The sequence below is a fragment of the Apostichopus japonicus genome, chromosome 16, assembly GCF_037975245.1.
Source record: "Apostichopus japonicus isolate 1M-3 chromosome 16, ASM3797524v1, whole genome shotgun sequence".
In the NCBI taxonomy this organism is placed as follows: domain Eukaryota; kingdom Metazoa; phylum Echinodermata; class Holothuroidea; order Aspidochirotida; family Stichopodidae; genus Apostichopus; species Apostichopus japonicus.
Window position 1 is genome coordinate 9297545 of NC_092576.1, and position 14415 is coordinate 9311959.

The window sequence follows — 14415 nt, forward strand, 5'->3', positions numbered from 1 at the left end:
AAAACCAAGAACAAAGTTCATGACTAAGAAATGTATTTATATTTTACAAATAAAAATAAATGAACCAATGAATTTATGGTAGTCCTCCATCATCAAAAAGCTTCTCTATTGAATTTATATACAAATGATTGGGTTTACTTAATACTATACCGTACCACATCTTCAGTGTTTAATTAAATACGCCGTGTTTATTTTGGACTGAAACGACAAATAAGCATACTTCCTTATGATAAAGGATCACCCTAAACAGAAATCTGAATATTTAATTTCCTTCAATGTATGATCAAACAACAACCTTACAAAATGGCAAAACAACTATAGTTTGTTACAATTTGTCTTTAGTAACTTAGGTTACTATGGAAGTCCTTGTAAAAATGAACCTTGGAGTATTAGTACGTAAAAATGAAGGAATGTACAAAGCAATGCCAATGATTCAACATCAAACTTTTGAATTTAACGAAGGTTCATAGCTGATTTATCAGGAAACAACAGCTTCAATGTTTTGTGCATTTCTTCCTTCTAGTTCCCTGCGGTCTCCGGATGCTGTGCTTCTACAGGGACTAGATGACACTCCTAAAAAAACACACATAAAATTACATGTAATGTTATTTGAGGAAGGCAATTTATTATGCACTATGTATTCCAAATAGGGATCAAGGCTATCATGTTGGAAAGTACTGATGGATGATTTGCTTAAAATGTACCTATATCTTGGTGTTCCATTTTACAACATACAAATGGTTTAGGGAGGTGGGGGGTCAGAGTTACAGAAAGACAGGCATTTTACCTCTGTAATGCCATAATCCTTCCAGTCCTTCTATTCAACTCATATAGTTTCGTTTTTTGTAATCTTTGAGAAATGCATGTCTCTCTTTAGATAGTCGGGCTAAATATTTGTCAGAAATGAACTAAAACGTTTACAGCTAACTAGCTTAATCAATACCAAGCAATACTGGAATGAATATAATGTCCTTCAAATAGTTGCTGTAAACAGGGAACTACAAGCAGGGCTTGACAGTGAATGACAACAAACTTTTTAAAAACTCTTTAATTTTTTGTATATATTGCAAATTATTACTGATGGCATGTACAAAATGCATAATGAAATAATTCAGGTATTTAACTACCCTCAGTATTGGTCTTCTGACATGAAACGTGTTTTTCTTCACGTTTTTGTGTCATTAACCAATAAGCCAGTTCCATACTTTGTCGGCGAAGAATGTTTTCCAAAACTACAGATAATTGTGTATTGTGGATTTGATTTTCTGTAAACAAGCTCTAGAGGGGTTGTGTGTCATCACATTATAATATAATAACTTGAAACTCAGAACAAAGTGATTACAACTTGTTAAAAAGTTTTGAATATATTGTAGTAATTTAGGGCTCTTATATTTTTAGGTTAAATGGGGATTTCCACATGTTTACTGTTATGCCTAGTAGTCTACTTGGCCTCCAAGGTTTATATTTGACTGTTTAGGGTTTGCCTGGGCATCACCAAGCTGTCATGATATCAATATTTAACCAACTTTCTTAACTGGTTTTGAAAATGAATATTTAACACATGCTTATGAATGCGTTTAAAGCACATTAGGTACTACGTGAGCTTGACCCATTCCCTGTGATATGGCAATATTAGATTTTAAATTATGTCTTCGCTGTATGTTTACAAATGGAGGTAATGGTGCCTGAAGTTTGTGAACAACCTTCGTACAAAGTCAATGGGATTTTACTGTGTGAATTCCATCGCATTTAACTCTTTGGAAAAGTCCTATTGACTTAATGTGTTAAAGAAAACAGATCATCGAAGAGAAACGTTCTTTGCAAGGAAACCTCCCCAAGATTGTTGGGTTACTCTATGATGTAACTTAGTGTACGAATCAGAATGTACAGCACTGAAAGATGGTCATGACACCAATGGCAGAACAAAAAGGGCCGTCAACTTTTGCCGTCAGCTGGGTGTATTTTCTAGGGGCACCTCAGCAAACATAGAGGCACCGGTGGCTCTTTGCTGTCGGTGCCGTCAGTAATGTCAGGCCTGCACAAGCAACATTTTAAACATGGAACAATAAAAGCCTGAGAAAAACTACTTTTGTCATTGCTCCCACAAATATACTGCACCTTTTAATGATAACAATGGTGAGGCTGCAGAACCCAAACAAATTTATTCTAAAATTTTTAAATTTAAATCTGTGTCTAGCAGACTAAACTGGTACTGACCTGAATCTGCACATGACGCACGATTATTCTGTAAAAACAAAAAGTTCAGACAACATTACATATAATGATCAACTAATGTGTCGTTTGGAACAGAATATCAAAAGTTTGTAAGACATCCTGTACATTTAACACTGTACACAAAACTACACCAAGCAAACAAAGCTTAGTGATTCCTTGTCACATTTTGCATGACAATATTTCATGGGAAAAAGAAGACAAAATTACTACTTTAGACCATTGGTGGATTCAATGATCAACAAGGTTTTCATGCGTATGTGGATCCTGCTTATAATGCATATGATGTCTTAAACAAATCCAAAGAAAATAGAAGAGAATGCCCCTGCCTGGCTACGAATGTAGCTAGGCTTCTGTAAGATTATGGATCCTGAAGTACTAGACCTTTACTAGCTAGGTGTTCGAGGGTAAGCCTATGCAGTAACTTAATGTAACTTTGAACTGCCACACGAATAGCAAATTTGCATTTTTTTCCAATTTGCAATTCTTGTCATTTTTTACTGGAATATCGTACACATAAATGTCAATGTTATTCCACTACACTGCCAAAATCAAGCCATCTTTTACAGAAAGCATCAGGTTGATAAAGCATCTATTGTCCATTCACAACCTGTTTCAAGTGGAAATCATGTTAAGCATAATGCATTTTCTATTCAACTAAGTTAAAATTCTTAGTACTCGACAATGGCGAGTTGCCCAGTGTATTTGTCGAGGCCTGGTAGTTATGTCCTTTAGTATGATGCCTTTGATATGCTATGTCTGTGTTATAAACTGCCCACCATTCAACACTATTGGTGAAGCCTTCATTACCATTTCAAAAGTTTTTGTTAGACGACCCATCATTGACTATTGAAAGTTTAGTGGTGTGTATCTGACAAAATGTTCAATTGAATAGGAATTTAAGCACCAAACTAAATAAGGTTCACTTCTGAGCACACTATATGTTATCCTAGATGTATATTGTTTTGTGAGTAAAGCCACAAAGGTTCCGAGATGAGAGTTATTGCAAGACAGAATCTTCAGTCACCAAACTATCTTACCAGAAGGTTCAAGAGTTTGGTTCGCATTTCCCGGCAATGACTGCACTGAGAACACCCGGCTTCGATGTTATCTTTCAAGATAGAATAAAAGATGATATGAAACACGTGAGCAATTGTTTTTGAAGAAATTCAGCAACTTAATGTTTTTGCTGCATTCTTATTGAATAACAGAAAGATTTTAAGTATTTCCGGATAGTAAATGAATGGCAAAGGCTAGTGAAACGTAGTAAACACAAAATCTATAACTGCACCTACAAATCCAATCAATAAATTGCAGATAAAGAAAACTATTTCTGCTACTTACCTTTGTTGTTCACTGATTGCTGCAATAGAAATGTCAGAAAGATTTGTGGTCAGAGATTCCAAAAGGGTTGTAAGCAAGGTGAGAAGATAGATGTAAATTTACCGAACTGGTTTCAATTATTTTGCTCCTTTATTAACTTAACACACAACTGACCAGTTAATATCTCATGGAAGGCTTGCATGTTCCCCCTGTAGTTTAACTTCATCAATGACCAGTACTAAGCTTGATTCATTCAAGTGAAATCAAATTTACCACAAGCACACAGAGAGAAATTGTCAACATGAGAGATCACATCATGAACTGAAGGATGTATTTCTGTAGGGATATTCTTTATCTAGTTATTAATTCAACTCAAGTTTGTCTGTATGAAAATTAGTTAACTGAATAACCCTCCTTTCTTTACTCTGTGAGGTCAAGACGGTTATAGCAAATGTTATTTAAAATCACTACTTTCCTGGTAAAATATTCTATTTGTTGAAAGAAAATCGTTCCATGTTGTCTATATTTTACAGATAACTATAATGAGAATCTGGTATTTGTCATAACACTGGTCTTTTTCAAATAATGGAGGCTTGTCAGTAATTTCTTCTGCTTTCAAATGGTATGACCTTTGCTTCAATTCCCACTTTCAAACAGAAAGCCAGTGGGTTTATTGTGATTCCTTGCGAATTGAGATTATAATCCCAAGCTTTCGTCATTGTTGATTAAATTCATCAGCAATGTTCTTCAGTGACTGTGGACCCACCTACTAAATATGTTAACTTACCATGTTTACAAGCCATTTTTAGCAAAAATCAACTCAAGCCCTGCCCCTAATAGATGTGCATAATATCACATTGAACATACATTATCATGTACCTGCTATCTACCAACACCTTCATACAAAGTATATTCAATTCTGAATTTATTTAAGTAGCTGCAGTACTGAAGACAATGACTAATGATATCTTATAAGGTCACCAATCTTAAGCAGAAGGTCATAATCAACTGTACCAGGTGACATGGCCTAAAATGTAACTTAATACATTATACATTCAAATTATTCAATTGTTACTTTGATAGATGTGAACATGATAACATTCAATGTTCTCCAATATAAGATAAGATACTCTTCAATTTTACTGAAACTTAACAATGAAAAGATATAATAATTGCAATGAAGGAACAATTCATCTGGGTAACATTGCAAAACAAACTCTACACAAAACCAAAGATTATGTATACAAATGGTTTATTGCTGATACAATTATATTTAATAGTATGTTCAGTACTTTTATATGCAGAAACCAAATTAGAACCATGAAATTAACGTACAAATGAAACAACAGTTTATCTGGTGTAGAATTTCACAATAGGCAAACTCTGCACAAACTAAAGTTCTAAGTTAACAATTCATTATTTTTTAAGTTTCATGGTATTTTAACTACTGTGTGTGTGCAAAAAGCATCAACCTCAAAATTAATGTACACAATGTAAATGTCAAACAGATTCACTTTTTCTGTCTAGATGTTTTGAGCAGCACAAATTGACTGCAAGGCATCTTTTAATGTTAAACCCAGGTCAACAATCCCAATATTAATCATTTAGATGGATAGTATACTGAGCTAACAATGCATTTTTTTAAAGGATGGTCTAAATTTAAAGTAGGACATAGGAAACACACAACCATCAAATACGGGTGAACATAGTTAACTTACCGTGACAACCCAATCAAACTTCCTAGCAAAATCTTTACCAAGTTTTATCCAAAAGACAATGAGCCAGAATATTATAACTGGAAAAATGTGAAAGATATGAAAGATAAAATGGAGATTAATGCAGAAGATTATGCCTTCCTAATATAAGGAAGTTTCATGTAAAAGACAGGTTGCATGCACCATGAACTTGATGACTGTTCAACTGCAATATGCCAACTTATCAATCAAATAAAGTATAAAAAACCAAATGGCTTTGGTGATACACTGCCTCATTTCAAGTTCAAAGGTCTTGTATATTATCAGGTGGATCCACATGCCAAATTCATTCAATCTTTACCTGTGACAGCAACATTTTCTGACTTTGTTAACTTTTGACTTCAAACAATCTTCGAACATACCTTTCATAGTGGTTTTAAATGTGGACTGACTTTTTCCCAATCTTTATGATTAAAGTTATTGTTTTAAAACGTGATTTCGTTGACTGTTGACCTCCACATTAAATAACAGGATTCTTGTATTAAACCTATTAAAGGTCACTTCACTTACTAATTATAAATCACAAGGTCTTAGATACTCATAATAATTGTGAACTTTGAGCCAAGTATCATATTTAACTCTTAAATATATTAGACAGGTTGTGGTGGGCAACTCTCCCAAGCAGCTATATAGAAATCTTCCTCTGCTCAGGAGATATATCCTAGCTTAAAATCATGTCTAAGGGCTTTAATTGTAAGTCTGTAATGTTACAGTGACACAAGGATCTGAAACCATTTTCTCTTTTTTTTTGATACTTTCAAGTTAGAATGTTTTCATTGCTGGCAATGAAGCTAATGCCATTATTAGGAAGTTTAAAATGCTTTAAATTGTTAGTCTCTGAGCAAGCAACTCTGATACCTGCTGATATAGAAAGTGACTATCATTCCTAACACTCCTACAGAAAAATAACTTGGGTCTGACACATTTCGATTTTGACAGATATGTTGGACTAGTAGTATCACAGAAACAACACCAAGCAGGTTAATACAAGTGGTGATAAATGACACATATTGACAGTAATATAAACTGCAACCTACTTCAAATTCATATCTATATGACGTCACTTGCTTTCCACATCAATATTGCAGGTCATAGGAAGGTATACAATCAATGTAACAACTTGTCTCCAAACTGTCCCAACTTACCATTTACTACAAGGAACACTAGCAACACTATTGCCAAATTTGATTGCCAGCTCAACAAGCTCTCAACTTCTTGATCTGTAGCTGAAAAGAAATGAACCAATATTGAACACTAACAGAATCCACTGCCCTTTCACTATAATAATCTGATGACATTTAAAACATGGACACTAAAGTTCCAATGTCGGAAGCAATATGTGAATGTGTCATTGCCTTTTTTTCTCCATTCATGACCAGACTTTAGTTTTCAGAATAGTAAGTTCTGCATTGAGACAATTAACATGGAAGAATAGGTCATACCAGGGAACATCTTGAAATTTCCTTCAAAATCAGCCCTGCTAAGTCAAACCGAAATATTAAAGCATGAAATTAATGAGCCTAACTGTTATCAAAGAGAAGCTCTACTGTAGTGACATCATGTTGTGAACCATCATTCTCATCTACTACCCTACATTCCAGAGTGACATGTTGTATGGACTGGCTCAGGACACAGAAACTTGAGCTGAGTGTAATGTTAGAGGTCCCATCCCTGTTATCGGTCTTAGACAGTTCATTCTCTATTGATATCTCATCGGGTGAAACAGGTGGAATGAAGACCCATTCTAAAACCATAGTTTGTGAGACTCTATTCATGGTGCAAGTCAGTTTGTCTTCTCTAGACACCTCCAGAACAATATGTTGCTGATGGACCAATCCATTTATCACAGGGAAGTCTAAACAGGGATAAAAACAAAATGATTCCAAGTTTTGATTTAAAATACTATGTGGTATTGCCTTTATATAATAGTTGTTTTCAATTAGTTCATGAATAAATTGAAATAAGTGTTTGATGGAATACTAGGATCACACTTGTTCTATTCAAGTTCTAAATATTTGATGAAGCAGGAAAATTTGTATTAATTTACAACAAAATAACTGATAAATTATAAAGAGGGTTTTATCGTCACATACTAGTTATCATATGCAGAGCTGGGCAGCATTCAATGTACAGTTTTATGTGGTATGATCCTGTTACAAAGGTGCTGTGAAGATGTTTTAGGTATACCGTGTGAATGTTGGAAAGTTAAAAACATACTTTGTGTTCACAGACCAAGGAGGATGCACAAAGTTTGCATAAATGGGTAAAGGAACAATTAGCCAATCAAATCACAGTAAGTTTGGAAAAGTGCTAGTGACTATTTTGAGCACGAAATCTCTGTTATAGCAGTACTATTATTTGTTTTGAAGCAATCCTCTGTAGGATTTGATGAAATTTTGGTTTCATAGAAAGTTGTGGGTCTTTGGAAAGGAGAAAGATTTTTATTTATTCTATATTGTGTTTTGTGGTTTTGATTTTTTTTTAAAGAAAGCCTAGTTGTAAAAGTGTATATTTAAGGTTGTGTCACACTTTGTAGGTTTTGAGCTCCTGACTAAAACCTAGCTTGCATCTGGGTTGCAGAATCCTGGAGTCATTATTAAGCTCATCTTGAAATTGCTTTAAAGGTTACAAATACAACTGTAGTACTACGATAATGCCAAGCATTTATAACTGGAAGTTACGAATCAAAGCTGGAATCATATATCATACAAAAGCAAAATCTCTAGCTAACTAGAGCACCAATGGTGCAGAAGCTCATACCTTTTCGAGCTTAACAATGTAGGGCCCATAAAAATTTATGGCCCACCAAATTTCAGGCCATTTTTCAGATTCCACCAATTTTGGGCCCATGAGGGATATACCCCCCCCCTCTGTAGCAGAATACTGGCCACACCACTGGCTATAATTCCTATTTTCCCCCTTTAAATCCTGTTTTACCCACTCTCTCGAACAATACCACTGGCCTACCCTATTAAACTTTCTCCCCTCTACCTGAGCAGACCTGAAGCACTCCTTGCCAAAATTTTTGCTGGCTGCCTACATACCTCAGGCTCAAAGACTTCTAAGAATCGGCAAGTGCTGATTGGCTATAGGGTTCTCATGCTTACAGTTCGACAGTTAATAACAACTCCCAGTCCTGCTTCAATTCCACTAACAGCCTCTGCAGAGATTAACCACAAATGTAAACAAAAACTGCAGAGACTGGGAGACAAATAAAAGGAGACTTGGCAAAAGGTGAAGGCTCAGATTTTTTTAAACAATGGGGATTAATTGTAATTAATTAACTTTTGACCAAACATTATTAGGCATCATCTTATTCATACACAATCCAACAATCATCAGTTCAACTTTGAATATGATCCATCAAAATCTTGAGGAGATTGAGATATTTGAAAATATTACAAAGAATGACCCCCGATGACCCCCTAAATGACATTTGACCTCAATTTTCCGAACACCCCTCATAACCCTCATCCCGAGGAGCGTTGTGACCAAGTTTCATTATAACTGGCTATACACTGTACGAACAGGAGCAATTTGAAAATATAGGGCCGCGGGCCGGGCCACAAAAGACCCCTAGTTGATCTTTAATCTCAAATCCATGAACACCCTGAAAGTAAAACTTCCATAGTACTATGGTGACAAACCCTCAACATTGTACCATGGAATCTGTAGGAGAGGAAGCATTTTGCGTATTTCCACAAAATGGCCCATTACGGCCCACAGGTGACCATTGATCCCAAATTTCGGACCATCTCTGATGGCCCTATACCCAATGGTCCTTGTGTCCAAGTTTCATGAAATTCCATCAAACACTGTGTGAGCGGTTTTACCAATTGTTGACGGATAGAGTGATAGACGCCGCACTGTAACAATAGCTCACACCAGCATGCTGGTATGAGCTAAAAAATTATTCGGTCAATGGATAATATTGAACCAACAGTTTCTTGCTATACAGAGATAAAAGCAAAGTTAAGTAGCCTACAGTATTGTAGTATGATGTAAGATATGTACTGTATAAAACAGCTTACTTTCTGTTACAAGTAACTCCACTGTAGTGGCCTCTGGGTACTTGTCTGCTGCCTGACCTGTCACTCTGCATTGTAAGGTAAAATGTCGAATTGAACGCTTGAGGACCCTGAACTTTGAGGTAAGAGTTATGTTAACCGTGCCATCTTCATTTGCTGTGCTGTTATTTCTATTATCCAGTAATATCTCATCTGATGAGTCCGGGAAGATGGTGACTAACTCTAAAGAAACATCTTGTGAGACTTTATCCATTGAGAAAGTTAGTTCACCTTCTCTGTTCACATGCAGGACTACATGCTGCTGATTGGCCAAACCATTTACTACTGGGAAGCCTAGCATGGTGGAAGAAAGTAAGAAAACATTTATATCTGATAACAATGCAATCATTTAAATATGTTGGTCTGACCCCTCTGAGGTTGGAGCACACTAGCCCTGCTAATTTTATGTTTGCTGTGAGGCCTGACATTAAGTGTAGCTACTACAGTACTGTGAATTAAAGACTGGTAACAGCCACAGTATTTTCAAGGAATTTTTCCTGTGGTCTGTCAGACAACCTGTACTTTAATTCACATAAGGTTGTCCAGACGCAATAATTAGTCTTATGGAATAATACAGATTCACAGCCATCATCAATGCACCATTAGAAAGTACACCTGCATGTTTCTTCAATTTTAAAAACATTATCATACCTAAGTGTAAGACATCACCTTACTGTGCAAAGATCTGCTACATGTGTAACACAAACAGATAAACATTCTTCAAAATTGTTTGAAAAGTAAAGTGACATTCTTCAAAATTGTTTAGAAAGCAAAGTACTATTTGCTTCTAAGAACCCTTCATTTGACTAACGTTTCTGAAGGGGTTGGCAGAGGGCTGGGGGAAGCAACCCCTTCCCATTATGACATACAAGTGAAAATTAAGGGTTCAGAATGTTTCTAACAGTTGCAAAAAACAAAGGGTCTATAGCACAATTTTGCAGATCTAAGCACCCACCATTTTATTATAAAGGTGATGGGAACCCTCTCCCCTTACACCACTCCCCCAGGATGTAAAACATCTGAAACCCCGCCCATGTGACAGAATTTGTGGTCAACCCCCGCCAAAAAATACACTCATTTGTGCAAATCGTTGTACTGTGGAAACTACAAAGTGGCAGCATTAACATCTCTGTGAAGACATAATATACTCTCTCAGTCTCTGTCACTTACGTTGTTCTAACAGCAAGTAGACGGTAGTCACTGATGGGAACAAATCTGCCATCTGTCCAGCTACTCTGCATATGAAAGAAACTCTCCCAGTTGGACTGTTGATCACTTTATAACTAGAAGTAAGATATGCATTATACGTCCCATCATTGTTATCAGTCACTCTGTGTTCACTGTCCAGAGAAATCTCATTTGGTGAGGCAACCCATTCCAGATGGACTCTGGGTCTAATGCCAGTCAAGGAACAGTTGATGAAACCTCTTGTATTTTGATGTATAACGACTTGGTTGGTTCGTGCATTTACCACAGGATAGCCAGGGTCAGGTGGAACTGAAATACGAAACAGAGTTACCATTAATTGCAATATCTTATTCTTATCAAATCAACTGTTGAAAACAGTTAATATACACATCCATTACTGGCTGATGTATGTCACAGTAAACCAAATGTTGTAGTCTTCTAAACTTGATCTGAAAGCATTGATGGAAACTGTAAAATCCAAAAGGAAGTTTCACTTAACCATAACTTCAATTTAAGGAGATTATTGTAATTTCATATGTATGCATGTCAACTGGCACTCTGCCAGATGAGGCTGTAAAAAAAAATATGAAAATAGAACTATAAGACTGGAGATCATTGTTAGAACAAAAACTTCAAGATTGGGCTCAAAGGTTTGGCCATAGTTTCCATCAACAATTAGCTTCTAAACATGCAATGGAATTCCGTTCAAAACAGTAGAAGTAGGAGTATTAAAGGTAGTTAGAATTTTACTGTATCATGGTCGCTAAGATTTTGAAACGAAAGAAGTGCATATACTGTAAAATGACAGTTAGGCTATTCCATCAGCAGGGTATTGTTTTGTGGCCTTACAGAGGTCATGACAGGTCATACGTAGAACGGACATTAGCAAAAAGTGGCAAAAGTCTGTGAATTTATCAAATAAAGGCATTCTTCTAAACTGACATTGAGATTCTATGTACAAGGCATGTGGACAATGATAATGACTAAAATAAATTCTCAAATAAGAACTTTTTACAACAAAAAAGCAGTGACTAGTCTTACAGTACATCAAAAGAGACAGTAGCCATTTCATCAAACATTTGACCTTAATTGTTTACTTTTGGAGCTGTTCTACTTTTTTGAGTGTTTTTTCATCTAGTTTGTTTGCATGTAAAAGATACTTGGAGAAGGGTGTCCAGGAGTTCTGCAGGGGTTTAGGTTGGGAGTAAACTGGGGAAGTGAGGGTAGAAACATGAATTTACACTATTAATTTTTGTCCTTTAATAACAACTTTACTGTAGCTTGCTAGCACAAAATTTTGTGAATTTAAATTAACAGGTATATATACATGGGAGACTACTTTACACTGCACCTGAACTGTGTTGTACTTAATTATATTAATTCAATGTTATATCTATAGAGCTTCTTTGTAACTCCGGCTTTGTGATCCATACAATAATAACTACATGGATATATGCAACACAGCCACCTACATCATTACAATATCATACAGTACCAGCAACACTTACAATGCACCCTCCTAATGTTACACAAGAGCAATGCAACCTACCTACAAAAATTGCTCAGTATTTCATCTGTTCAATGGGGCAAACAATACTTACCATAGACTTTCACTGGGACTTTAAAGTACTCATTTGCACCACCAGAAGGAACGAATAGAACTGTGTAATTAAATTCGTTTGTCAATTTTACTTCATTGATGATCAAAGAACCATTTGGATGCATGTCATAGTCTCTGCTCCTATAACCTTGTCCATATATCTGTGAACCCTCCATGTAAATGAATGGGGAAGTATTTGTTACATCTCCATCACTAATCCAGCCAATAATGTCAAAGTTTTCAAAGTGACAAGATACTAAACCTTGCTTTCCAACCTCCAAATAAATATTTTCCTGACAAGAGCCACCTGGAAGAGAAATGAAGACAAAAAACCAAATAAATGAATACTAAGAGTTCCAAACTACTACCAGCTCTGGAAATACATGATTTAGTTACATACAATTCACAAAACATTAAAGTGGCCATGACACGAAAATTTCAAAGTCCTATATTTTTGGGATCCATCAAAGAATGTTCTCTAGAACATGTATCAACCATTCTGCCAGTTTAAAACTTGATTTTTCAAGTCGAAAATTGAGAATGAATTTACCCTTTTCGGCGTTTGAAACTTTGTTTACTCGAAAATTTTCCGATTCGCATGACGTCATGTGACGTCACGTTTTGAACACATTTACGATCCTCCGAATATACCATTCACGTACACAGTAGACAAGTACACATACCACTAGTAGTTACTAAACAAAACACCGATCACAAGTGCGATATCAAATCAAAATTTCCTGTGAAATGACGGATCCAGAACCAATTGCGGCAACCGAAGTTCAAAGTGATAATGGTTCTTCACTAGGCAGTGAAATTGGGCTATAATTAGAGTGCCCTTTCTCATATTCGAAGCAGAGAGTGAAGGCGATGATCATTCCAATATTGAACCGAACGTTGAGGGTGGAGCGGAGGTGTTAGAACCGTATCAGTTCGAGCCTGTTAAACGAGCCGAAATTGAAGCTCCACAACATATCGAAGAAGAAATCCGTTCGAAACCATTGCAAGGAACATACAACGTGGTAAGAATTTATTAACGAAGCATTTAAAAACAAAATCCAGTCCATTTTGTGCATGTGTTGTTGGAATTCGCGGAACACCCTAAACCGTATTGTGCGTTGTGTTACGGTAACTTACAACTCATATGTAGAGTGTGTAGTACTAGTAGGGTTGTTGCATACTGAAAGTTTGGCTCGGGGATGTAAGTTGCATTATGCAGCCATGCTAGGTAGGCATATGTGTTATTTCATACTCATTATTACTTGGCTAGTACTTTGGCCTGGAGTTTTGCAAATCAATTTTCTGAAACAAAAGAATGTTTCATGATACACGGAAGGTGTAAAATCACAACAAATGTAACCATAACTGTACATTGTATGCCTGCTTGTTATTGTGGACATCATGGCCAACATTAATACATTTTTAACTTTCATAAATTTTTCCCAGGCAGTACAGATACATAGCCTACGGTCAACAGGTTCAATGATACTTGGGGTTCCTAGCAAGACACGTCAGGGTTGTGCTACCATCATGTGCAGTCCAAAGGATCAGAAGTGATTTTCCAGCCAATGGTCATTACACTGGATTCAAGTTGCCAGGAGAAAACTCATTGTATAGGAAGCCTTGGTTGAGAAATTCCTCCAGGAACACCTTTTCTAAACTACAATTGTGTTGGATTATCAACCGTCAGGGTTCCCTCAGTGTTGATATATTGAAATTCAAGACTTTTAATTCAGGATGAAAAGGTTATTTTCCAGACCCAACATCAACAATGAAAGAAAAGGCATGTTTTGAAGCATTTGGACACAAGTATTGGCGTGACCGTGATGTCATATAATATGTGCATAAGGGAACGGGCATTGACCTTTTTAGGGGCATTTACCTCCCAGACGTTTGATTCGTACCTTTAATCTGGAAGCCAAAATATCCATATCACCAATGATATTTGACAGAAAAGTCATAATAAAGACCAATGGAGGCAGCAGAACTCTTGAATGTTTAGACTTTGTTTCTTCAGCAGCAGTTGGTTTGTTTTGTAGTCTTTCTTCAAAAACTCAGCAGTACACCCTGTTAATGGTCTTCGATTGTTTTAATGCGTGTTATGCTGTGTTTCACATTGCCCATCATCAGTGTTGTACGTGTCGTCGTGCTTGTGTAACATTTTTGCATGTGAGTTACTTCGTGCAGTGTTTCTTGGTTTAAATAACCCTTTATTGTATTTGAATCTGGATTATTTTAATTAATTTGTCAC

At 36.1% G+C, this 14415-nt stretch overlaps 2 protein-coding genes across 23 annotated transcripts in view; one reads left to right on the forward strand and one right to left on the reverse strand.

Annotated features, from left to right (window-relative positions):
- The window catches only part of LOC139981981 (uncharacterized), a 471811-nt gene that overhangs the window by 365884 nt on the left and 91512 nt on the right, over nucleotides 1–14415 (reverse strand). For 10 of the 13 annotated variants that reach the window (XM_071994453.1, XM_071994455.1, XM_071994452.1 and 7 more), the window contains exon 6: nucleotides 9341–9670. In XM_071994453.1, the coding sequence (XP_071850554.1) occupies nucleotides 9341–9670 (330 nt within the window). Of the gene's footprint in view, nucleotides 1–6834; nucleotides 7165–9340; nucleotides 9671–10546; nucleotides 10874–12165; nucleotides 12472–14415 lie in introns of all 13 variants that reach the window. The other 3 variants (XM_071994456.1, XM_071994461.1, XM_071994454.1) reach the window with 3 other exon arrangements.
- The window catches only part of LOC139981990 (aqualysin-1-like), an 87677-nt gene that overhangs the window by 20243 nt on the left and 53019 nt on the right, over nucleotides 1–14415 (forward strand). The gene's annotated exons all lie outside the window — the stretch shown is intronic.